This window comes from Nematostella vectensis, chromosome 14 (assembly GCF_932526225.1).
Source record: "Nematostella vectensis chromosome 14, jaNemVect1.1, whole genome shotgun sequence".
Taxonomy (NCBI): Eukaryota; Metazoa; Cnidaria; class Anthozoa; order Actiniaria; family Edwardsiidae; genus Nematostella; species Nematostella vectensis.
In genome coordinates, this window is record NC_064047.1 from 5,177,899 (window position 1) to 5,204,818 (window position 26,920).

Here is a 26,920-nt window from a genome sequence, read left to right on the forward strand (position 1 = left end):
GGAGGGTGGGGATATGAATATTGAACCCTGAAGAAAATTTGAAATTTGGAGTGATCTCAAATGCCCAAAACTTTTTAAAGTTCCTTAAAATGTTGTTAAGATTGCAGTGTGTTGTTTTAATGTGTGTGTGGATGCAAATTACACACACAACAAAAAATAGGGTTCTATCTCTCCCTACCCCTCTAGCACCAATGACGATATCTTCGCCCTTCACAACATTGTCAGGAGCATATAAATATTATTTTTAATTTAATACTCTGGACCTAAAGAATTATTGAAATTTACAGCATATTATATGTTCTTTCAGAAAAACTAGAATTGAATAAAAATCAGTACTACCTGCCTAAGAATATATATGTAGTGCTTAGATACTAAAATACACTAATAAACACAATACACTTCACTACAATGCTGCTCAGTAGACTAAAATTATAAGGCATTTCAAACTATTCAAGGCTGAGGCGGATCTAGGGGTGGGCCGAGCGGACATTGAACTCCTTTTTACAAGTATTTCAAAAAGAACAAGAAATGTAAGGAAATTCACAGAAAAGCAATGAATCAGGGCTTGCTTCAGCCCCTCTTTCTGGAACTTCTGGATCCGCCCCTTGGGGGGCAGATGCTCCCAGTGCCAACCCTTACTACTGCCCTGTTGCATTGCAGGGCCTTCAAGTGGAGATTGCTAAGTCCCTACTTAGGTGGAAGTTATTTTATCTTTTTAGTTCAAATAAAACTTAAGTCGACTAAGTATCCAGAGGTCGGTGGAAAATAGCCAGCACTTGTACTTGAATTGTATCGAAGAGAAATATTCACTTTTCAGGAGTGGTTAAAGGCTTTCCCCTGTCACTGAAACCATCTGCTGAAAAGAAGAGATTCAAATGGACGTGAATAACTGATACAATAAAAAAAAATAGCCTGTCCCTATTAAGCACAAAATTCCCAGAACCATATTCAGGGGCAGTGGAGGGAAGGGGGGGACTGGTATTGCATGGGTTACGCAGATGGGGTTTCGGGTATAAACATCTCACTACTTACCTGATAGCTCCAATTTCTCCAATGCTGTGGTGGCTGTACGGACATCATCTTGCTCTGAGGCATGCACTTGAGTCATTTCTAAATTGAAAAGATATTATGGTTTACACACTGACTCTGACATTCATACAACAACAACAACAACATAACTTTATTTAAGGAAAATATAAACGGACAGCTAGCAAAAGCTATTCATGGTGGGAGGCAAGTATTCAAAAACTATAATTACTAAATACATATAACCCTGATATACATTCTTAATGTATAAAAACTGAATAAGAAACCAATAGGCAACAGACTATTGTGAATAAACATACCCAGGTAAGGTAGCCTTGGTTTGCCGTCTATTGCTTTTCAAGGGTTTTTTCAAAAAAACTGTCCATCAGACAGGCTAGCAATTGTTGGCGGATTTGAGCAGGCAGTAGAGGCAGAGAGCTATACAGTTTTATGGGATGCTTATTTGAACCAGATGAATAATAAAAATGCTGAACACCAACATTTGTCTGAATGGTTCATTTATATTGATAATGCACTCTCTAAAAATAAAATATCCAAAATCATTACAGTACCTTCCAATGTCTCTGCTATATCTCTCCTTCCTGCTTGCTTCAATGCAACCATCAATACTTGAATAGTAGCAGATGCTGCATTTAGCTGTTTCCATTTATTAAGCATTTGGGTAGATTTCTCCTTTGTCTTACGGTTCTCGTCCTCTATATTGTCAAGTATACTTTCCTTTAATTTTAACCTTCTTCCAACATCTTTCCAGTCAATGCTTATTTCCTCCGCTATAGAGGTGATTATCTCTTGAGTGACAAGGTTTCTTTGCACAGTCGTACTTACTGTGGAATATAAACATTATCACTTTGTTCAAATCCCCAAATAGAAAAGAGGGGAAAATGTAAGTCATTGAGGGGGATTATTAGTTACTTATTCACACTCTTTCCCTGTACCACTGTACCTAATATTAAGTTTTTTAATTGAAGAATGGATTAAAATTCACATTGATTCAAGAGGAGCTAATTAATAATTGTTTTAAACATCTCATTTGAATAGGGTTTCATAGCCTATGAAACCTTGTGTCACGCAGGTTGAAAGGACGCAGGCTTTTTAAAGCCTTTAAAGCCCAGGACCTCAACATTTCTGGGGGACCCTGGACAGCAATGTTAGTACTTACTGAACACCAAATTAAGGGGTGCAGACACCACCTTACAGGGTGCAGACACCAGCTGACAGGGTGCAGACACCGGCTGACAGGGTGCAGACACTAGCTGACAGGGTGCAGACACCAGCTGACAGGGTGCAGACACCAGCTGACAGGGTGCAGACACCAGCTGACAGGGTGCAGACACCAGCTGACAGGGTGCAGACACCAGCTAACAGGGTGCTAGCAACATCTTACGGGGAGCTGTCCACATTTTCATGTTTTATTTCAAACCAAGCATATAATCGTAATGCCAGCCACCATAGGCTTGCCAAATGCTCTTGCTGTTTACATGTGGATGTTGTTGCTGTTTACATGTGGATGTTGTTGCTGTTTACATGTGGATTTTGTTGCTGTTTACATGTGGACATTGTTGCTGTTTACATGGGAATGTTGTTGCTGTTTACATGTGGTTGTTGTTGCTGTTTACATGTGGATGTTGTTGCTGTTTACAAGTGGATGTTGTTGCTGTTTACATGTGGATGTTGTCGCTGTTTACATGTGGATGTTGTTGCTGTTTACATGGGAATGCTGTCGCTGTTTACATGGGACTGTTGTCACTGTTTACATGGGAATGTTTTTGCTGTTTACATGGGGACGTTGTCGCTGTTTACATGTGGATGTTGTTGCTGTTTACATGTGGACATTGTTGCTGTTTACATGGGAATGCTGTCGCTGTTTACATGTGGACGTTGTTGCTGTTTACATGGGGACGTTGTCGCTGTTTACATGTGGATGTTGTTGCTGTTTACATATGGATGTTGTTGCTGTTTACATGGGGGTGTTGTTGCTGTTTACATGGGATGTTGTTGCTGTTTACATGTGGATGTTGTTGCTGTTTACAAGTGGATGTTGTTGCTGTTTACATGGGATGTTGTTGCTGTTTACATGTGGATGTTGTTGCTGTTTACATGGGAATGTTGTCGCTGTTTACATGTGGATGTTGTTGCTGTTTACATGAGGATGTTGTTGCTGTTTACATGTGGATGTTGTTGCTGTTTACATGTGGATGTTGTTGCTGTTTACATGTGGATGTTGTTGCTGTTTACATGTGGATGTTGTTGCTGTTTACATGTGTTTACATGTGGATGTTGTTGCTGTTTACATGTGGATGTTGTTGCTGTTTACATGGGAATGTTGTTGCTGTTTACATGTGGATGTTGTTGCTGTTTACATGTGGATGTTGTTGCTGTTTACATGTGTTTACATGTGGATGTTGTTGCTGTTTACATGTGGATGTTGTTGCTGTTTACATGGGAATGTTGTTGCTGTTTACATGTGGATGTTGTTGCTGTTTACATGTGGATGTTGTTGCTGTTTACATGTGGATGTTGTTGCTGTTTACATGGGAATGTTGTCGCTGTTTACATGTGGACATTGTTGCTGTTTACATGTGGACATTGTTGCTGTTTACATGTGGACGTTGTTGCTGTTTACATGTGGATGTTGTTGCTGTTTACATGTGGATGTTGTTGGTGTTTACATGGGAATGTTGTCGCTGTTTACATGTGGACATTGTATCTGTTTACATGTGGATGTTGTTGCTGTTTACATGTGGACATTGTTGCTGTTTACATGTGGACATTGTTGCTGTTTACATGTGGATGTTGTTGCTGTTTACATGTGGATGTTGTTGCTGTTTACATGGGGACATTGTTGCTGTTTACATGTGGACGTTGTTGCTGTTTACATGTGGACATTGTTGCTGTTTACATGTGGACATTGTTGCTGTTTACATGTGGACGTTGTTGCTGTTTACATGTGGACATTGTTGCTGTTTACATGTGGACATTGTATCTGTTTACATGTGGATGTTGTTGCTGTTTACATGTGGACGTTGTTGCTGTTTACATGTGGACGTTGTTGCTGTTTACATGTGGATGTTGTTGCTGTTTACATGGGAATGTTGTCGCTGTTTACATGTGGACATTGTTGCTGTTTACATGTGGACATTGTTGCTGTTTACATGTGGACGTTGTTGCTGTTTACATGTGGATGTTGTTGCTGTTTACATGTGGATGTTGTTGGTGTTTACATGGGAATGTTGTCGCTGTTTACATGTGGACATTGTATCTGTTTACATGTGGATGTTGTTGCTGTTTACATGTGGACATTGTTGCTGTTTACATGTGGACATTGTTGCTGTTTACATGTGGATGTTGTTGCTGTTTACATGTGGATGTTGTTGCTGTTTACATGGGGACATTGTTGCTGTTTACATGTGGACGTTGTTGCTGTTTACATGTGGACATTGTTGCTGTTGACATGTGGACATTGTTGCTGTTTACATGTGGACGTTGTTGCTGTTTACATGTGGACATTGTTGCTGTTTACATGTGGACATTGTATCTGTTTACATGTGGATGTTGTTGCTGTTTACATGTGGACGTTGTTGCTGTTTACATGTGGACGTTGTTGCTGTTTACATGTGGATGTTGTTGCTGTTTACATGTGGATGTTGTTGCTGTTTACATGTGGATGTTGTTGCTGTTTACATGTGGATGTTGTTGCTGTTTACATGGGAATGTTGTTGCTGTTTACATGTGGACATTGTTGCTGTTTACATGTGGACATTGTTGCTGTTTACATGTGGATGTTGTTGCTGTTTACATGTGGACATTGTTGCTGTTTACATGTGGACGTTGTTGCTGTTTACATGTGGATGTTGTTGCTGTTTACATGTGGATGTTGTTGCTGTTTACATGTGGATGTTGTTGCTGTTTACATGTGGACGTTGTTGCTGTTTACATGTGGACGTTGTTGCTGTTTACATGTGGATGTTGTTGCTGTTTACATGTGGATGTTGTTGCTGTTTACATGTGGGTGTTGTTGCTGTTTACATGTGGAGGTTGTTGCTGTTTACATGTGGACGTTGTTGCTGTTTACATGTGGACGTTGTTGCTGTTTACATGTGGATGTTGTTGCTGTTTACATGTGGACGTTGTTGCTGTTTACATGTGGACATTGTTGCTATTTACATGTGGACATTGTTGCTGTTTACATGTGGACGTTGTTGCTGTTTACATGTGGATGTTGTTGCTGTTTACATGGGATGTTGTTGCTGTTTACATGTGGATGTTGTTGCTGTTTACATTTGGACGTTGTTGCTGTTTACATGTGGATGTTGTTGCTGTTTACATTTGGACGTTGTTGCTGTTTACATGTGGACGTTGTTGCTGTTTACATGTGGATGTTGTTGCTGTTTACATGTGGATGTTGTTGCTGTTTACATGTGGATGTTGTTGCTGTTTACATGTGGATGTTGTTGCTGTTTACATGTGGATGTTGTTGCTGTTTACATGTGGACATTGTTGCTGTTTACATGGGAATGTTGTTGCTGTTTACATGGGAATGTTGTTGCTGTTTACATGTGGACATTGTTGCTGTTTACATGTGGATGTTGTTGCTGTTTACATGTGGATGTTGTTGCTGTTTACATGTGGATGTTGTTGCTGTTTACATGTGGATGTTGTTGCTGTTTACATGTGGACATTGTTGCTGTTTACATGGGAATGTTGTTGCTGTTTACATGTGGATGTTGTTGCTGTTTACATGTGGATGTTGTCGCTGTTTACATGTGGGTGTTGTTGCTGTTTACATGTGGATGTTGTTGCTGTTTACATGTGGATGTTGTTGCTGTTTACATGTGGACATTGTTGCTGTTTACATGTGGATGTTGTTGCTGTTTACATGTGGATGTTGTTGCTGTTTACATGTGGATGTTGTTGCTGTTTACATGTGGATGTTGTTGCTGTTTACATGTGGATGTTGTTGCTGTTTACATGGGAATGTTGTTGCTGTTTACATGTGGACGTTGTTGCTGTTTACATGTGAATGTTGTTGCTGTTTACATGTGGACATTGTTGCTGTTTACATGTGGATGTTGTTGCTGTTTACATGTGGATGTTGTTGCTGTTTACATGTGGATGTTGTTGCTGTTTACATGTGGATGTTGTTGCTGTTTACATGTGGACATTGTTGCTGTTTACATGTGGATGTTGTTGCTGTTTACATGTGGATGTTGTTGCTGTTTACATGTGGATGTTGTTGCTGTTTACATGTGGACATTGTTGCTGTTTACATGTGGATGTTGTTGCTGTTTACATGTGAATGTTGTTGCTGTTTACATGTGGATGTTGGTGCTGTTTACATGTGGATGTTGTTGCTGTTTACATGGGGACATTGTTGCTGTTTACATGTGGGTGTTGTTGCTGTTTACATGTGGACATTGTTGCTGTTTACATGGGAATGTTGTTGCTGTTTACATTGGGATTTAGGTATTTCACCCTACATAGCTTGCATATTAATCAAAAGTTTATTTATTTAAGAAAAGGTCCAAGCCAAAAGGGATTATTTGTCCAAATCTCCCTTGGCTTCCGTCCTGTGCAAAGTTTTCTGAGCTTAACCCTGGCTAAGCCCTTGTCAAAGTTGAATTCAGACATAAGTACAAACGAACTTTAAATACCTTATACCTTCAAACATTGTGCTTTGGATAAATCAAAGGTATTTATATCAAAAATGGATTCTTCGTAGAATTTTAAAGGCTGTAGATCGTGAAACATGTTCCTACCTGACGTTTCAAGTAATTTATCCTTTAAATCCTGTCTCCCAATACTTCTCAGCCGCTCTCCAAGATATTCGAGATTGTCATCACCTAACTTGTCCATTCGGATCAACTCCTCGTAAAGCTGAAAGGGTGTAGAGATTTCTTCAGCTCTACCTGCCGGAATAACATCAGCACACTCATGCTTCAATGCAGTGATGTTCTCTTTTGTGAGTTCTTGCCCTATGCTATTCAACAGCTTCCTCACTTGGGCCATATTTTGGCGTTTTGAGCAAATCGATGATTCCTCGAAAGAGGGAATTTCAGTGTGGCGAGGAGACTGGAACTTAACATGACGTCATTCTATGACACAACCAGAAACCACAGGCAACCCAAGGTTACCTTCTAATGGGAACGATTGGATTTGGATTGGGGAATGTTACCTGCTTATAACATAAGCCTTTGTAAGTATATATTATTTTTGTTAATGCGTTATAAACAGTGTTAGCACCACTTTAAATATAGGTGTCGTGAGTTTGGGGAAGGGAGATGGGGTTGTTGTGTTTGTTTAACAACAAGAACCATCTTCAAAGTTATAGAAATGATATTGTCCCCTCCCCTCCCTCCAGTAAAATAGAGAAAGGACCGAGGGTTGCCACTGATAACAGCCCCCTCCCCTGGTGTAAAATTTCATAGGCTTAAGATTTTTTTGGGGAAGGGAGGGATGGGGTATACCCTTATTACAGCCTTTGAATACAGTGGTTTTCCCTAACGGGACAGAGTCTCAAATCTGTATGAAACCACATGTTGTTGACAGGTGTGCCCTTGCCAAGTAGAGCCTGAGTTTTAGCCAAAAGCAAACAAAAATGACAATAAAAGATCGTTTATAATTTGTTTATAGATAGTACTTTGTGCCCCATCATTAAACTCATGGGTTGAAAGCAGTAAAAAAAGACAACATTCAATAAAACTATTGATTTTTTATTACATGTAACAGCATAGTAGGTATTTACCACTTTCAATATAAACCTGTTTCAAATAAGGCTCCACACTGAGAATCCATGTGCCATGGCCAGCACTGCTTTATGGGTGTCATAGAAACAGGGAGATACAAGTAAATGAAAGCAGTATCTTTTTTTAACATGCCTGTACACAAAATCAGGCATCTTGCAGAGACCAGGTATTTCAGCTATTCATATGTCACCTGCGAGCTGCTGTCGGTTATGACACATCGATTCTGTCGCATAACCTCATTTGAAAAAAGGTGTGTGTACAATCTGCCTTGTACTCAAAATCATGGAAGCAAGGTGTGTGCAAGGCATGGTGGGAAGGTAACATGGGGGCATTTACTCTTTCATGGTCCTTACTCCCCATTCATCCTGCTGTTAACAGAGTCCTTATGCATAGCAGAGCCTTCCGATACATCACAGAGTCCCCTAACGAATAGCAGAGCCCTAGGATATACAGAGCCCCCTAATGCATAGCAGATCCCCCTAATGCATAGCAGAGCCCTCTAATGCATAGCAGAGCCCTTTAATGCATAGCAGAGCCCTCTTATGCATAGCAGAGCCTTCCGATACATAGCAGAGCCCCCTAATGCATAGCAGAGCCCTCTTATACATTACAGAGCCCCCTAATACATAGCAGAGCCCTCGGATACATAGCAGAGCCCTCTAAGGCATAGCAGAGCACTCTGCTACATAGCAGAATCCTTAGAAACATAGTTAGCAGAACCCTGTTGATAGTCCTGATACATAGCTGAGCTTTTTCTTATAAACTAAAGCTCTCCTGAGGCAGTGCACAATCTTCTGTATCAATAGTGGTGTAAAGACACTGCAATTAATGTGGTTCTACAATTATCATACTTATTTTGATCCAAATATATAGTCTATAAAAATATGAGTATTCCACAAAGTTCCTTAATAGCATTTTAGTGTCTCTTTTCAAATTAGTGCAAAAGGTTGGATTATGATTATGATGCGAAAAACATTGGCTATTGAAAAGTCTACACAATGCATAACATTGGCACAACACAGGCCAGTTGCCAGAGGGGGTTCTAGAGATTTGAAAGAACCCCCCACACTTGACTGTAAGGTTCACTCTTATTGAGGAAAGTTCCACTATGAGCTAGGAGGAGCTACCTAAGAGAAAATGGTCCGCTTATTGGTTAATCGCCCCCCCCCCCCCCCCGCCCCCCCGCTCAAAATTCTTGCTACATTGTTGTCTGCACTATTATGTAAATAATACTGGATGATATTGATTATGTCCAAAGGACAGTACAGTTCCCATATAATATGTACCTTGTTGTAAAAGTTTTAAGGGTGAAGGACAGCAATAGAAAACTGGGAATTAAAATATTTTCCCCAACCTGTATACATTTTTCTATGTCATATCTGTTAATCATCTATGTGCAAAAATGTTCAAATACATTTTGGACTTCCAAACTCTACTCAGGCTAACTCTTCTGCCCCAATGAACACGGAAGGCATTGATGAACATATGGCAAGCGAGAGTACCACCACAGTCATCATTAGAATGGTCTGACTAAAAATACTACAGATAAACTGTAGAATAACTAGATGGTTTAGTATCCAGGAAAAGCGAAGTGATGTAATATGTATTTCCAGCAAAAAAACATCAATGAAATGTACACTTTTGACAGGAAAGACTTTTTTCAACCCCCACAAAAGAGAGAACAATGTGGCAAAAAATGTCAGTCCAAATCAACAATGATTTTAAATTTACCATTGAGGTTATAAAATGAGACAAAGTCAACAATGATTATAAAATTGCCACTGAATAAAGAAAATCACAAATCTACAACTATGACTGAGGTTGTAACATGTGTCTTGTAGTCATAAGTTCTGTGTCCAAAGTAGTACAAGAATAAACATTTTATCCTAATATGTAATATGCTGGGAATGGAAAGTGCCAAACCTGTCAAACGTACCTAGAAGCTATCATATCTCATTCAATTTCGTTGAAAATTTCTAAAAAATACTATATGTCACAATTCAAAGATTAAGTAAGGAATGGAGTTGTTTTTGTATAAGTGAAAGGGTTTGAATGATTGAAGTGCCCGATACATAAATTGGTTTTCATAATCCTGAGAAACAAGAGTACAGATAGTTCAGCACCTGTGACGAGCAAAGGGAGGACCAAGAGGGGCGTGGCAGTGTCCCAGTATCGTGCCCCCTTCAAGTATTTGATGGCCTGCCACGTTAATGATAGTCAATGTGAAGTAATCACAGAGCTCACTGAAACAAGGTACTATAAACCAGACCACTACATTAGCTTACATTGTCGGCAAAGTCCCCAGAGCTTAAGTACAAGGTGAAGAAAACAATGAACGTGCACTCTTTAAAGTGTTGGTATAAGGTTTGGTGTTGGGTATACACTACTGTGGGTACATAGAAGGTGTGGTTTTGGGTATACACTAGTGTGGATATAATGTGTGGTGTTGGTAGTTAGTTGAAATATGTCCACCACCTTGTTTGCATGGGGCTTTAAGTCTGCCCTGGCATTGCATGATTATTTAGCAATTATTTCCACTATTACAAAAACAACTCCCTAGAGCCTAACCTGAAGCACTACCTTAGTCATCATCAGGGTCGTCCCACTCAGACCCGTCACTCTCCTCTTCACTAGACGAGTATTCAACTGCTATCCTCCTAGCCAAGATGGAGGCAACGTCCATGATTGATTCATCCTTACCCTTCTTCTTCTCCTGCACCTGTACTTTTCTCAATGCCATACCATGACGTATAGCGGCAAGGAGGTCACTGCGGCTGTCAATCTCTTCTGTCGGCATTGGTGCCTCGCTCTGGATGCTTGTACTGGACTCAGACGGTGTCAGGGAGTTTGATGAGGGCGAGTTAACTGCAGCTTGGGAGGACCCTGATCCAACGGATGCTTGAGAATCTGAAGTCTTTATCTTGGGCCCGCCTAACATGGGTGGAGGTGGAGGAGGAGGGGGTGCTGGGACCCCTGCAGGCAGGGGTGGAGGAGGCGGGGCAGCAGCCGGGTGCCCACCGAATGGGGGTGGTAGCATACCTCCAGTCAGAGGTGGAGGAGGTGGTGGTTGAGATGTTGGCCGCTGAGTATTTGTATATCTCCTGGAAACTCTCTTCGCTCCAGGCGACGCACTTCTACCCTTCCCAGCTTCTGGCTCCATCATATGGTTAGGTGTATATGGTATATCCCCATTTTGCTTGGCATGGTCCTCATTTGTTTGCTCTTGTAATATGGTATTGTTTTGCTGAGATGGAGGTACTGTGGTGATGGTATGTGATGGAGTCTTAAACTCTTCGCCCTGTGGGCAATACACCTTTTTCCTGACAGCTTTCACAGGTGCCTTGGTCCTTGTGTTGACTCGACCTCGGTTATGCTTCTACAAAAGGAGAATCACAAGCCAAGTCAGAAGAATGAAAAAAATAATGTGTATACATAGTCTGCATCGGGGCACTCACATGGTAGAATGATTTGAGTTGTTATTTCAACAATTTCAAAAACAGCCAAAATCATAAAGTATAAATTTAAAAAAATAAGTCATGTTTATCAAATGATCTTTCACATAAATAAAATATTGTGGTTTGAATGCCTCACACCCAGGGCCGAAGCAGGGGGCACGTGGAAATGACCACTAGGGGCGTAGCTGTTTTCTTAATGTTTCTGTATTATGCCCCCCCCCCCCAATCTTTTGAGGCCTGCCATGGCTATGCATCAACTGGATGGAGAAGGACTGAAATTAGTACTTTGAGGTTGTGGAACAGGCTGTACGTTTACTCAAAACTTGAAAGTACAAGGCCTCTTAAAAATGGTTGGACCTCTGATTGACATAACAAGCTTGTTACAGTTCATATCATGATCCTTTTGGAGAGGATTCTCTAGAAGACAATTGACATCCTACCTTCTTCTTTTTCTTCTTTTCTGTCTCCTTTTTCATCTCCTCACACCAGAGCTCAAAGAAGTAGGTTGGGTCGGTGTAGAATTTGAGAGCATCCTTGTCGTCATCTCGGTACTTATTCATATCCGATAGCCGTGGTGGTTTATCACACATATTATATCTATCCCTCATGGCAGAGGGCAGAGTATTACAAGATAGCACTTGCTGGTCAACAATTATTGTGCTCTTGAAAGCTTTCCGCATGTTGATATCCTGCAATGAAACTAAGAAGAGAAATATATGTATCATTATCAGGCTTGATTGCTAAAGAGTCTCTATCAGATGCCATTTTGTCATCCAAGCAAAATACAAAAAGAAAGAGCAACAATATGAAAAAGCTACACAAGGAATCTCGTAACTAAGGATGGAATTGAATAACTTTGATTTTCCTAGGGACTGTATTAAACTCTATTTGGATGAATGAAATCTGCTGCAAACTTAAACTATGTTTTCCTAACCTCTTAAGAGTTGGCAACTCTAGACATAATAAGTTGAAAGACATTAACCCTAATTTACATATGATAACAGGAAATATTAAAGCCCTTAAATTTCCCAAAATCAAAGGGCAATTTTTACCAAATATCTACTAAATTTGGACTCTACAGCACTGTAAATTAAAGTGTAAAATGTGTAGAAGCAGTAGACCGCAAAAATCTGCTGTCAATAAATGCCACTGTTGATAAATTATTGCAATACTTATGATTGTTATTATTGTGTAGAATTTGTTTCACTTTCTAGAAAAAATACAGAAATCAAAATATTGCAAAATCTCTGCACCAGAAAAGACCAGCATACTCCAATTTTTATCAGTTTTTAAAGCAAAAATAATTGGCCAACGAGACAGATCGTTAAAAAAACCAGACAAATCTACATATCCACTGCAATCTGTGGAATTCAATTTCGTCTTTTAACCAGAATTTATTATTTATCCACAATAGAATTCCGTAGGTTAGATGCGAGTAAACATTATTTATTAACGATATAATTATGTGTAGCTTAAATGCAGCCAGAGCTTCAGCATTTATCTACTTCCTAAGCCACTGTTAGTACGGAAAAGTTTGAGGAGCTAGAATAGCCGTGAGCTCTGTCTGTTACGAGAAATTTGTAGTAATGTGGAAACATGAATACAAAATTCTATTCCGAATCAAATTCGCCTATAGTTGTGGCTAGCACATACTTAAACCCAAGATAAAATGAGCTGAATTTGGGGGAATAAAGCAACAATAGTAAACCAAGGAAATCTGCACACGAATAACAATAAAGTGGTCAAAATGTTTCACGCACGGACGAAGATAACAACTACAAAACAAGACTTACTCTGTTCTCCAGCGGAATCGAGTTGAGTGACTTTCATCGACAAATTATGGATTCGTTCCTGCAAAGAATTACTCCTCTTAAAGATATTATTAGCTTCCATATAAAGTTCCCCAAAGACGTCCTCGGCATGTTTGGATAAGCTGCTAAGTTGGCGCATAATTCCGCACAAAGTATTTACAGATACGGCCTCTAGTTCGTTGGCCAAGTTGTCTCCGATTTTGCCTCTGCTCAAGTCCGTCGGCTCGATGAGCCGTTTTATCAACGGCATGGCTGCCCCCAAGATCAACCAGGGTTCAGGAACTTCGCCTTTAGTCAGTCTTGTCTTTTAAGTGGCCAAAACTTGAATAACTATTATTTCAGAGGGCAAATATGACTGAGACGGAAGCGATTGCACCCTCCCTCTAGAATCCCAAGATGGCGGTATTGGACCAGCATGCAATGCGAGCAGGCTTGTGGCCTTCAGGAATCCCACGATGGAATAGGTGGGCCGGGAAAGGTAGGTAACAAAACGGTAAGGACCTCATAAAAAGACCTCCAGGGCCATAGCAGGGGGCTGGGGGCACGTGCCCCCTCCCCCCCCCCCCCCCCCCCCAAAAAAAAAAAACTATTTTTAAAAACTAGAAGTTCTCGTGGATAAGTGAAGTGCTCGAGCTCATAGATTGGTTGGTCATTCAATTGCAAGGGTTAAATCCATATTCTTTTAGATTTGTGGGGCAGTTCGCACATTTTCCATACGCCAGATTTATACAAGACCCCATTTTCTTTGCAGCCACTGTCTTTGCTGATCACTAACCCTTTGTTTCATGGTTTCTCTGTTTGTTTTATAAGAGGAATAGAAAAAAAACAAATTGCTTCTAATCTTATTTTATTAAAATAAAAGAAATTATTTAATTGAAGGCATTGTATGTCCAGAAAAGGAAAGGTGAAGTCTGATAACCATAACAAACAATCTGATTAGCTGTGGAGGGGATGTGCAGTCATAGATATTATGTAGAGTAAGTATATTTTGAAATAAGACTGCTTTTTGATGGTTGAGTGAAAGGGACACAACCCATGTACCCACCCCGAGCTGCATGCCTGTACATACCCAGTAAGCTATTTGGGTCTAGGTGGTGGCCATGACAATAGCTACTAAAAAGATTACTGCTCATGTATTAGCATATAGTGAACTATACAGAATTTATGATCTCCTGATTCTCCCTGACAATAGCGTCTGCATGTAAGTACACTGCAGTATTCGCTGGAGCCCACTGGTTTCCTCTGTGGCTGTGTTTGCCTTGGTTTAAAATAATGTAGCAATCCATTTTGTTTTATTTCTTGGGCAATGATTTGCAGTCATAGTAGTTCTGGACTGGACATTGCTGTGGAAAAATAGACTCAAAATTTAACATATGAAATACTGCAAACCCAGTATCGAATAAATAAAGCAATTTTATGACTGATATTAGAAGGGCCGAGAAGCGGGGCAGAGAAATGAGATTATTCGGATTGATTTTACATTTCCCTTTACACAAGTCTCATCAAATAACAAAGAGATCTACTGAATGCTTGTTATTTACCCGTCATTTTAGGAATTTGGTTGGTTTGTCTTCCCTTCATAAAGTTATTTCGCCCAGTTGCATTTATAAACAAAGCCTTACAGTACAATCATCAGGCAATGGGATTTGGGCTGTTTGAATACCTTTCGCTTTGCCCTAGTTTGATTATCCGAGTTCTTCTATCATCAAATGACAAACTTCGAAAACCATGATAAGCAAACACCGTAAAACATCGGATCATAAGTCGTCATACGTACCAAATAATTATTTGATATCGCCATCGTATTCGTGGTATAAATCAAAGGAGCTTTCAACATGATCGTAAACACAGGACAAGTGCGAAAAATCATGGCCGCTTTGTATCGCGGACTGCCAAAGGTAGCCCAAATCTTGTTACAGACAGACGCCGTCCAAATCGAAGCTGGAAAGGCAACGCATAGACAACTAATTGAGCATCGGGGAAGGGGACGGGAGATTTCGTTTCCAAGATGGCGGCGGCTAGTTCCACAGGAAACCCAAATCGACACGATGACCGAAATTAGTGTTATGTTATAAGGGAATGACCAGTAGGGGCGTGGCTGCGCTCCCCTATTGTTTTCTTAATGCTACTGTATCGTGGCCCCTAATAATTCGAGCCCTGTTACGGCTGACCTCTTAACAGGCTATGCCATGCTAGGGCCCATACAAAATAGCAATGCACCAATGTACGTACACTTTACAAAATAGGATCTGTAATTTGATCATAAATCCTAAAGCTAATATAGCAGGTATGGCTGCAAATATACGACTGCTTCCTTATGTTTTTTAGGGCAAACATAACAAAATAAGATTGTATCTTCTGCGAGTTGGAATTGGATATACAACTATGTAAAAGCGCTTACACACGGTACCTATAAAGTAATCTGTCTGTCAGGGTAGAATAACCCTAGGGGGAGGGGGGAGGGTAGCCAGATTTTGCCCGATCCTACGAGGAAATGGTTAGATTTTGTCCCTACCACAGTTGTCAACCCTGCTTGCTCGCCAATTTTTTTATTTTTTCTTGATATTATCCATTACAAACATCAATAGAAATAATCACTTTTTTGTATTTATATATAAAATAGTTTATTTTACTTATTTTTTAAGTTATATTTAAGAAAAAAATCTTTAACTGAAAAATTAGATTTAACTCTAGATGGATTTAACTATTTTTTCACTGCGGGCATAACGAAAATTCACTGTCACTTGTCAAACAATCTTTAGATCTTTATAATTCCTGTGAGTGGATCTTTAATAGATATTAATCAGCAAAGATCTTAGTTATTAAATAAATCAATAAACTCGCATCTCTATGACTAGTTTCTTGTCACTATCCTTTACGGTAACGGTATATGGTGACTTAATATGTCGATTGGTTCATATTAGTAAAACAAAACACACTGATTGGTTCATATGGTAAGACAAAATAAGCTGATTGTTTCGGACAAAAGAAGCTTATTGGTTAGAATGGTAAGATAAAAGAATCTTATTACTTCATCCAGAAAGACAAAATATGCTGATTGGTTCATATGTTGAAACAAAAAAAAAAGCCAATTGGTTCATATGGTAAGACAAAAGAAGCTTATTGGTTCATCCATAAAGACAAAATATGCTGATTGGTTCATATGGTAAGACAAAAGAAGCTGATTGCTTCATCCAGAAAGACAAAATATGCTGATTGGTTCATATGGTAAGACAAAAGAAGCTGATTGGCTTATATGGTAAGACAAAGGACGCTGATTGGTTGGTAAATGTATTAGGGGTCAGGCCAGGAGTAGGTCTCGGGCATGTAGGACATGTAGTCAGGTGTGTAGACGTGTCTTCTGATAAGTTCCTCTTTGTCTTCCGGTTCCGGCATGTCACAGGCAATACCACTAGAGTAGGCGTCTTTCACCACAGAGAGAGCAACTTTGATGGACACCTCTCTGATGTCACCAAGAGGAGGGTAAAGACAGCCTTTCTCCAGCTGGGAATCCGTCACTTGGTCTGCGAGCGACTGAAATAAAGAAGAAACTTGTCAACGAGCGAAATCAAAGAGCAGACTGGCAGGCACAAGGAGTCTGGAACATTAAAAATAGACCGCTTTCACGTTGCGCGCGCATCCAAAATGCCAAGACTGGCGGGCCACCGCTGATCTAAAATTGCGTACGAAGTGGAGTTTACAGAGTAAGCTAGCCTGCTTGCAGGCGGTACTCGGTGTTATCATCTCGGAAAACCCTCTCCGTTCGATGATCGAGCGCCATATTGTATTCTAAGCCGCACGGTCGATCATCGAACGGAGAGGGTTTTCCGCGATGATAACACCGAGTACCGCCTGCAAGCAGGCTAAGAGTAAGCTATAGAAAATGCTACCAGAGTGCTTTTCTCGCTGAGTTTTAGGGTCAGGTACACTTTCGTCCGCATAGATGAGCTATGGCCTGAAAGTCTGAGGCATTTTTGATACGCGCGCATTATCGTGAAAATAGTCTATTGATAATTGTCTTTATTGTTCACCGGTTGTAGATTCTTTCAAAACATTTGGTAGATTACTTGTTTCATAACATACTAATATTGAAAGCCATGTTTGATGAATGCCTAGGAAATGTCTTTATATATTTTTAAAGAATGTCGATCAACCATTCCTTTGTTATTGTTTATCATTGAAAATACAACGATTTATTCACAAGAAAACTTCAAAATAACAATCTACGAATGAAGTTTGGTATGCAATTAACGTTATTTCATTGAAAATACTCGCTTAAATTAGCAGATGGAAATGGATTCTGTGTCACTTGGCATTGAGCAGAAACATAAAATGGCGATGTGATTGGACTACTTAAAAAATACCATACAAATCTGAGGTGGCATTATCTTTGCAGCCGGTCCCCGTATTTTTGTCAGTCAGGAACGTTCATGGAAGGGGGGATATGACTACACTATCAAACCTCAGCCGCATGGAGGAACATATCATCAGTCACGTGAGCAGCCTCGCAGGCTATCACGCCAAGCGCCAGGCCGGGGAAGATGTACGCGTTGTTTCCTTGTCCAGGAATAAAGTGACGACCGTCAGGGAGGGTGACGGGGTCAAATGGGCTTCCACTGGCAAATATTCCCCTCCCCTGAAACGTAAGAGAAATGCCAGGGTTATGTAAGCTAATTGTAGTGCGTTTGTGGTAATCAGGGGAATTTAGAAAAAAGACGACTTCAAAATTTCCTTCTACATCAGTGCATGAGAGAAATTTAAAATTTAGATGCTTGTCTTCTAGTTTCCACCAGGGAAACAAATGGGAGGCAACTTCCTGATAAGCCGAGGAATAGACCTTGCGCCAAGAGACCAGAGTATTTGATCTCGTGATACCTAAACAACGTTAGACGATATCCATGTGGGATGGTTTTGATTGCTGTACGCATGCGTGCTAATGACGTAAAAGAACTAAACTGTAGATATGTAGAGCAACTATGTAAATCAACTATGTTTGATTTGAGAATTGTTCGTGAAAATGTGGTGGTCTCTAGAGGGATAAAAAGAACAATGTGTACAATGCCCTGATCCATTGCTCATCCAACCTAATATTAATCGCAGTTTATTTCCTCCGTGATCATGGTATTACAAAGTTATAGCATGGCATTTCAGGGAATTTAGTGACTAAATGTCGCTAAAGAGTTATAATAATGCTAAGATGTAAAACCGATGACGTTAGAAATAGTCCATTTCCGCCATCGCTTGGCGAGTGCAGACTGGTCGAAATCATGAATAAAAGCGATGCTTTGGTAAATGTATCGGTCACCATCCTACCCATAAAATGGTAGGATGGTGACCGATAACAGGCGCATACGCAGGGGTGCACAAGATGCGCACGCACCTTTCTTGGCAGCCAAAAATTGGGTAATCTCAAATACTATGCTTTTTCCATATGACACCTATGATAACCTATAATTCCTATGATACCCTTGCCCACCAAAATGGGGGGGGGGGGGTAATCTCTTATTGAAGGACCGTCAAATACTAGCCTTTGCCCATATGAAACCTATGACTGTGCCACCCCCCCCCCCCTTGACCACTAAAAAGTGGATCATTTCTTATTAAAGGCCCGTCATGCCCCCTCCCTTGACTACTAGAAAGTGGATCATTTCTTATTGAAGGACAGTCATGTTCTATCCTTTTTCCATATGATACCTATGACTGCGCTCTCCACCTTCAGCTGATCCTTGGTATGCGCCTGGATGATAATCACTTAAATCACTTTGAACCTACAGTACCTCAGTCCAAGTGTAGCAGTTCAGTGCGGTGCACTCAGCCTTGGATGTCGGGTTACTGAGTGCAAAGATGACAGGGCGATCATTGAAGGATGCCATGTCTCGACAGATCTCCTCAGTAAATGCGCCTGGTACTGCAGCTACGCCTAAAAACAAGTAATTATAAGTCAACTCACGGGCCCGTAGACAGGTAGGGAAGGAGGCGGGTTTGAAAAAGAAAACTGACTTCTACTGCGAGCTAAAAAGAAATTGACTGCTAAATCGTTAAACAAACACCCCTGCTTTTAACTTACAAAGACTCTTGACACCATCAGGTACGCCCACTTTTTAAGATACACAGGAGGTTTTATGCCACCAAATGTTTAATGAAATTCAATTTATTTTTATAAGAACGCTTCACTCTCAGTTGAGGCTGAGCAGTTCTTATTTTTGGAGCATTTTAAGGCTGAAAATGTTCATAAATGGTTTATGCTTGTAAAACAAAATGAACTTTTTTTAAAACCAATCGCAACTTTTGGATTGGTTAATGTTCTAAAATATGAAACCCATTATAAAAGCAACAAACCTTCTTACTAATTCTTACCAACGATGGTAGTGGGTTTAATGTGCTTTACCACGTCAGTCAGATTGTCAATGTATTCATGCTCCTTGGCAAATGCCAGCTTTTGCTCAGTCAGGCCACCACAATCTCGTTCCTGGAGAAAGACATGACTTCAGCTTGTAGAAATGGTAAGCGATTGTATTAAATACTGCAGAAATAGCCAATGAAGCATCAAATTTAACAGAGTTCTATAAAGGAGGATTTCCAAAGTAATGATTTCCCAACACTATCCACTATAGGGAAGGTCACCATATTAACTGTCTAATTTTCGACACTTTTGCACACATGTGTGGTACATGTGTTGTTACATTTAATGATAAATGAACTTCATTTGCTTTCAGTATCTTAGATTAGTTTCAACATCTCCTAAATTGTAAACTCACTGTACTTATATAGAAGTATCTATACCTTAACTACAAGTCCTCTGGAGTCAACAAGCCAAATTTTTTTCTTGGCTTGCTCCTCAGTCAGACCTTCCTTCTTCATGGCCAGGACTAGCAGGTTTGCAATACCGATGGCGGCCTGGACACATAAAACATATAAGCTTATTATTGTAACAGGTGATAACTAAAGTATGTAGAATTAGCTTGATAAGCATCTTAACAGAAAGTAGCAATTGCAATCTTGGATTGTTGACCTACAAGGTGCTCACATCCAGGCGCGTACCAAGGATGGGCTACGCGAATCCCCCTGTGTACATGCCTGAACTAGGAAGGTGGGGGTTGAGAAAAGAAGAAAAATATAACTTTCACTTTCTTTCCTTCCCCACCATGATGCACCCCCTCCTGAAGCAGGGTATTTTTTCTTTAGTGTAACAGAATTACCCAAGAACTAAAGAGTCCACAGTCTTTTATGCCTTTCCAAATGAATGATAAGCAGGATAGCATTATGCGAATAGCATTATGTGCATTATGTGTGAGAACCAAAAGTAAACCATGACTTCACATACTTCAATGAGGACTTCCACAAGTCGGAATGCCCAATGCAATAAACCTCTTCCTGTGAATCTCTGACAACTTTCCTCACCTCACCGGCTCCCTGGAAAACAATCCTCTGGTCACTGAGCCTGGTCTTGGTTATTTTCAGTGAAGCCAGGACACCGGCTACAGCAACAGCAGCAGTTCCTAATAAGACAGAAAATTGGCTTATTTTGCCTCATGAGGAGCCTTCTTGAACACATATGTGCACTAATAATAGGAATAGTTCCACCCCTCTTTCCACATAATTGTGTGCCCTCCTATCATCCACAACTAGGCTTCGTTTGAATGTGGACCTTTAAAACTTCAATAACAGAGAAAACCAAAACTGTACCAGAATGTTAAGAAACTATTAGGACAAGGACATGATGGTCCTCGAAATATTAAACATGGCATGCATTGGATAGTTTTGCAATTCTCACTTATATTTGTTTTTGTTTCTAGAGCAAGTTGATACAGTAAGTTTGAGCTCTTTTTGGCTTTACTCTAAGAAGCACTGCACATAGTGGGGAAAAGAGACAGCTTGCCTTAGGCATTATTATATTTTCGTTGGGCGTTTTTTTTAACAACTTGTTAGCTACAGCTCTTGTTGTACCTTACCTTGAATATCATCGTTAAAGGTGCAGATCTTATTTCGATACTTTTCCAGGAAGCGGAATGCATTGTGGTTTCCAAAATCTTCAAACTGAATAAGAGTTGTTGGCCCAAACCTGAAATGGATAACATCCATGGAAGAGACATGACGGAAAAACATGACTTAACGCTTTAAATAAGCTCATTTCAGATCTAATAAGGCAGAAAATTTCTTGAAGTACTTAGTGAGTAAAAGCAAACAAAATATCAAATGCGACTTTTTTTAAATTGATGCGACTTTTTGTAAAGTTTCATTGAAATTTGAGCTTTTTGCCCTTAGCTTATACATAGCGCAAGGATGATCAAGGGAAAAAAATCTTAAAAAGCAAAAATCTGGGTATGTGCATTTCGGCATCACGTTATTTGTGTTTCAAAAATCAGTCTGGAATACAAGGAACTGATGACCATTGTAAGAATTTGTGTCTTCTTTTTCTATCTCGAATTGCGAATTTTCCTATTTTTTCCGTCATGTCCATTGAAGAGCGATTGAAGCACCATTTCGGAAAGCTCAGTTCAAGTAAGTAGTGGAAGTTATATTTTGAGGCTATGGAACTGACCCTGGAGAAGCAGAATACAGGTATCTCATGTATTTGTGAATTGAACTTTAACTCTTTGTAGCATTTCGAGTGGAAAAAAAACTCTGCTGTATTGTTTGCTTCAAAATTCATCTCCATACAATGATACAAAATAAAATAAATCCAACAAATTGTGTTCTCGAATTTTCCATGTCAAGATAAAAAACAAAAAAAAAGGCACCAAACTCCCAGAAAAACCTTTTGTGGTTACATCTCACTCTGCTGTCGTAGGGGCGTGTCTAGGGAAAAATGTAGGGTGGGGTCCAGAGTGGTAATTCACTGACCATGGATAAATTTAGTTCCAATCAGCATCCTTAGCTCTGGTAATAGGTCACTAGATCCACCTAGAAACTTTTTTCCCCCAAATACACAAAAAATTAACCATTTTCTAAATTACTAATGAAGGGGTCAATCACAGTTGAAATCACTATGTCACATGAGCAGAATGGGGTTCAGAACCCCCCCCCCCAGACATACATGTCAGTCAACTGACAATATATTCTTTGTTTTTTATCTTCCAAAAAGAGGAGAGTGCTGTATGATCTGCTCACAATTTGAATCTTGCTGGGCTTCAGGTGAAAACCTTCTCATCTTTTAGAACTGACCTTTGCAAAGCTGCTTGTATGAACTCATCTATCAGCTCATCATAATCCTCAGTGTTACAACGCTTCTGGCGCACACCAATGTAGAATGGGTCATCAAGTAATTCCTGTAGTTGGAAAACGGAAAAGCTTTACTTGCTAGGGGATCTGGCTGCCTAAACACTACAGGAAAAAAAAATGCAACCACAAAAAACTCATTGGTGATGATAGTTTTGGTGAGTGGTGATGTTAATGATAGTAGAGTAGTTTTGCCATGACAAAAATGATTGTGATGATGATGTTACTTAGCGGTTTCTAACTTGTAATTATAAAGTTGATGTGATCTACACCTTTCATGTCCTTTTTATAATTTTATTATCTTTTGTCCATCCAAGGCAGAAGGACTCCCATTAAAACAGAGTCAATTTTACCCTAAGCGATAACTCTAAGGGTTGGTCAACAGTAATTTTTAACACTGAGAGATTACACTGCCATAAGTTACAGACAAAAAGGTGCTTCGTTGACTTGTTGTTTACTGTAAAATGAGTTTCAGGCATTTCTGGTGTTTCGACCATTAGTGTCAGATCCCCCAAGGGGAAGCAAAAATCAGAAAAAATCTTTGAACCACCAAGGGATAGCAGCTGGTTGGTATTTTATATCCTAAAAGATAGGGTGATAACCCCTGTCAGGTCCCCCCCCCCAGGTTTTATAGAGTCTGGATCTGCTAAAGTGTGCTTGTTGTGGTAGAAAGGATGGTGGCTGTACCTCGTTATTTGTGCCAACGTCAATCATAACAGGAAGGCAGCCCTCAGGGTCGATTCCTCCACACACGGTGTAAAGTGCAAGCTTGCCCACAGGGATGCCCATCCCACAACAGCCAAGGTCACCCAAACCCAGAATGCGCTCGCCGTCTGTCATCACGATTGCCTGCAATAGTCAAGCAAAAACTATTCCTTATTGCTTGTGTGAATATGTGGGGGGTAAATTACACTTGTGGAAAAACCAAGTTGGGATTTTGGGGGTTCTGGTGTATGAGTGGAAGAGAAGAAGCAGAATTGAAAATCACTATTTTAAACCTTATAAACAATAACATGGAAATAGTAAGCGAAACCTGTATGCTTTATTGAAGCAAAAAGAAGTAAAAGAAAGGCGTCCTATGTCTCCTCTATGTCTACCTTCACTTCTGTTGTAGGCCAATTTGACACAATGTCCCTTATATGTCCCTTGTCATGGATGGAGATAAACAGTCCTCTGGGTCGCCTGAAGATCATGCCATATTTCCGGCAGGCAAGCCCAACAGTAGGGGTGTACACAATGGGCATGAGTTCCTCCGTGTAGTCAAACAACACACGGAAAAACAAGGATTCATTTCTTTCCAGAAGAGCCATCAGCTGAATGTACCTGGTAGCAGAAGAATTGGACAAACAAGATTGTTAGGGAACGAGAGTTCAACTGTCGGCTGGGCCTTGAAAAGTTTAAGTAGAGTAGGTCGTTGGCAGACCATGGCTCTGCAGTGCCTCCAGGTTTGAATCCCAGTTTAAACATGAGATATATAAGTTAGTTCTTGCCCTTGCTCTGAAAGTTTTTCAACCAAAAACTTTGATCTCACCTGTGTTTCTGTGGTCAGACATGAGTTCTATGATGACTGGGTTCCAGGTTTGAATCCCAGTTTAAACATGAGATATTGAGACATGTGTTGTACGCTGGCTGCTTGAGGTGCCTGCCTGGGCCTTGTAATTCAGCATAGAAGCAGCATATATGGACAAGCCTTTTTAAGATTTTTTAAAGCTTTTACTGATGCCATGAAGTTGTGAGAATTCAAAGAGTGATCCAAAAGGAAATCAGCAAGTCTATTCACTATTGTGTACTTACTTTTCAAGATCATTTGGCTTTCTCTGTAACTCTCGGTACACTCGTTGAGCCTGAATCTCTTGTGAGATGACACATGGTGGCAGCAGCCCATGGATGCCAAGGATTTGCCGCTCCTCCAAGGTGAAGGCCAGTCCCTATTAAAACATGACACTCAAATTAATAACACCCAGCTAAATGTAATAATAGCTGTACCAAGCATTATTTGCTACTATTAAAAAATGACACCAGTCAAGTGAAGTAACATGCATCAAATTTTGGAGGGGGTCAAAATACAAAAACAGTAACAAAATATTTGGCTGCAAGGTCACACCCCTACAGGTCGTTTCCTTATATTTTTTGTAAATATTAGGGGGGCACATGCCCCCAGTGCCCAGCCCCCCTCAATAAATTCTGGGTATGCGATTGTGGGATGGGACTGGACACCAAATGATAAAACCTCTAGACAATCAGCAACCAATAGGGCTAAACACAACAAAAACATTAAAAGGCATTTCCAGCAAGTGCAACCAGAGAATAATGAGCACCAACAAGTGCACACTGTCAAGTATCAGGGGGAGCCCCCAACCCCCCACCCACCCCACCCCTAAATGCACACACACACACACTTTATTAACATAGTGCATGTTTTAGACGTTTTAAAGTGTTTTAAAGTGTAAAAGAAAAATGCCTTATAAAGGGCCAGCCTTGGGATGCCCTCTTTTTAAAATCCTTAACTATGGCTCTAAAACCCATTCACCATTGTGTCACCAAAGCAACAAAACCTTGAATGTAAAAAAAAGCACACATAAAAACAGTTGGCTGATAGATCAAATAACATGCCATTCACAGGGAAAGGACTCACTCTCCTTCCTTACCATGACATGAGTCTTGTTTCAAAAGGAAAATAGGTTCTAATAGGTCATTCTCTAATAGGATTCCTTTGCACATATGTCTCTGTTTTCTTTATTATTTTTTTCTGCATGTATACCTATATCTCCTTGCTGGTTATTGATCTTTATTTCAGGAGGTGGGATCACTTGCTTTTTCCTGTATGATCATATTGTCAGCACAAACGACAGGGCAAGCAGGAAGTCTGGAGCTTTTTGCCTTTGACCTTTTCACCTGAGATATACATTTTTAAACCAAGTTCCGAAGTACAATGAGCTCGTATCAAATTGCGGCTGGGTGCAACATACAAATATACTGGATAAATCCAAAAAAAATATGAAAAGTCAAAGCGTAATAAAAATATAGATAAATACTTAAACGTAAGTAAGTAAAGTATCTTAAATCATCGGCTTCGCTTAGTCAAATTTGATCTCCTCTACAATCCAGTGGTTACTTTGCAGCAGAACAGCAATCTTTAAGTTTGAAATAGAAAAGAATTTTGAGATCCACGTTGTATGTTCCTTGTTAGTTCACGATCTCAGTTCTACGTACGGTTTTCTTTCTGGTAGATCTCGCCATGTCTTTTACAAGAAGAAAGAGATGTCCTAAAAATCGTTGGAAAAAATCATACAAACCTTGTTCAAATGTGAATCCCTCATAATATCCGTGCCACGAATAGTCGGGATTTTGTTGACATGACGTTCGTTGGACATGCTGAATGGAGAAATCTGCGATACCACGGGCAACTTCTGCAAAAAGCTCCGGGCTGTTCTGCGAACAAACCGTGCGAGTGTACATAAGAGCACGATGTGAACACGTGATTGGAACAAACGCTTTCAAATTATGACAGCTGATCTCGACGATGACAATAACAGTACAATGGGTTCCTGGAACACGTAATCTAGACTCGTAAACCGAAATGTAATACCAAAACAACGAAACACAGCACGAAGGATAAACACCTGCTGTTCTCTCTGCAGAGCATAATCCTAATATAAATTAATGTTATTGTGTGCAATTACACATTCAATAGCAGCAAATTAACCGCTGCAACAACAAAAACATATACAGAATAAAATGGGTATAATTCCGTTCTCAAATATTATTTTAACTATATCATCGATTTGTACCTTGAAAATAGCGAGGGATTCCAAGAAGCTCTAGCCCCTCGAACACTCAGCGATCGCAGACTCGAAGAACCAGCGAGGAGCATATTTTTAAGGGAAGAATTTCTCCAAACGATATTCTTGTCAGAGTTTATCCCGTACTTCAGCACTCGAGAGTTCCCTGGAAACACGTCATTGGTTGATCAAAGCTTGACCTTTGATATTCGTGCACAAAATATCTGCGATTGTCTAGGCTTGTGGTTCAACTTTGTAGATGTCACGTCTGTGATCAAATAATTTGGCAACTGAGGCGTGCGGGTTTGCACGCGCCTATTATATCCAAGCAAGGAGGTAAGTATTACCCTATGGTATTACCCCCCGCATTGATGTACCTGTTATCTAAGGGTAATACAGCAAAATTTATACCGGAGGCGATAAGCTTCCATTAAATTATTTTATTTCGAGCACAATAATTTTGTATTTCAACATATTAATAAATTATTGCCTTTTTTGCAAAATACTTAAATTATGTTACGTTTTAGCATGATTTTCATTGCGTTCTTTTTTCGCCAGTAAACTAAAACCGAAGCTATCTTGACATGAAATAACATTCGATTTCAAATGCGGTTTCACAATAATATAATAATGGGATAAAAAATATCTCACCTCAAGAGAAGAACTTCCTAAAGGCCCTGCTGATTGCTTCCCTTGTTCTTGCTCAAGAAAGCATATGGTCGCCCTGTGAAGAAGCACGGACGACTCCAGCCTTGTTGACAGCGCTCGTATCGTAAATTAGCCTTTTCGCGAGTCAGCGGCTACACGTCGGCTAATCGTAAATACGTAAATAAAGATTCAGAATCGTGCTTGACAGTTGTCGG

At 40.1% G+C, this 26,920-nt stretch overlaps 3 protein-coding genes and 1 long non-coding RNA gene across 6 annotated transcripts; all 4 read right to left on the reverse strand.

Moving 5' to 3' along the window:
- Positions 1-230: 230 nt before the first annotated feature.
- Positions 231-7,117, reverse strand: LOC116608606 (FAS-associated death domain protein-like). Of its 2 annotated transcripts, none has more exons than XM_048721759.1 (4): positions 6,804-7,117; positions 1,599-1,871; positions 1,033-1,110; positions 231-853 (listed from the first exon to the last, which is right to left on the reverse strand). In XM_048721759.1, exons 1-4 carry the CDS (start codon positions 7,051-7,053, stop codon positions 807-809), a joined length of 648 nt encoding a protein of 215 aa, XP_048577716.1. In that variant the 5' UTR covers positions 7,054-7,117; the 3' UTR covers positions 231-806. The 2 variants fall into 2 exon arrangements, with proteins under 2 accessions (XP_048577716.1, XP_048577715.1); XM_048721758.1 differs by having other exon boundaries at positions 231-856.
- A 624-nt stretch (positions 7,118-7,741) lies between these two features.
- LOC5504730 (wiskott-Aldrich syndrome protein family member 3) lies at positions 7,742-13,475 on the reverse strand. The gene is made up of 3 exons (XM_032373054.2): positions 13,039-13,475; positions 11,686-11,945; positions 7,742-11,166 (listed from the first exon to the last, which is right to left on the reverse strand). The coding sequence occupies exons 1-3, from the start codon at positions 13,304-13,306 to the stop codon at positions 10,372-10,374; spliced, it is 1,323 nt and encodes a 440-aa protein (XP_032228945.1). The 5' UTR covers positions 13,307-13,475; the 3' UTR covers positions 7,742-10,371.
- A 411-nt stretch (positions 13,476-13,886) lies between these two features.
- On the reverse strand, positions 13,887-14,827 carry LOC116612407. The gene is made up of 2 exons (XR_007306623.1): positions 14,720-14,827; positions 13,887-14,399 (listed from the first exon to the last, which is right to left on the reverse strand). It is a non-coding gene; the product is annotated as an uncharacterized LOC116612407 (long non-coding RNA).
- A 762-nt stretch (positions 14,828-15,589) lies between these two features.
- Positions 15,590-26,880, reverse strand: LOC5504731 (NADP-dependent malic enzyme). 2 transcript variants are annotated; one of them, XM_048722273.1, is made up of 14 exons: positions 26,709-26,880; positions 26,067-26,223; positions 25,572-25,707; positions 24,070-24,203; positions 23,373-23,598; positions 22,963-23,124; positions 22,222-22,325; positions 21,009-21,118; positions 20,458-20,555; positions 19,840-19,953; positions 19,414-19,525; positions 18,834-18,976; positions 17,519-17,692; positions 15,590-16,590 (listed from the first exon to the last, which is right to left on the reverse strand). In XM_048722273.1, the coding sequence occupies exons 2-14, from the start codon at positions 26,147-26,149 to the stop codon at positions 16,351-16,353; spliced, it is 1,836 nt and encodes a 611-aa protein (XP_048578230.1). In that variant the 5' UTR covers positions 26,150-26,223; positions 26,709-26,880; the 3' UTR covers positions 15,590-16,350. The 2 variants fall into 2 exon arrangements, with proteins under 2 accessions (XP_048578230.1, XP_048578229.1); XM_048722272.1 differs by having other exon boundaries at positions 26,067-26,325.
- Between the last annotated feature and the right edge of the window lie 40 nt (positions 26,881-26,920).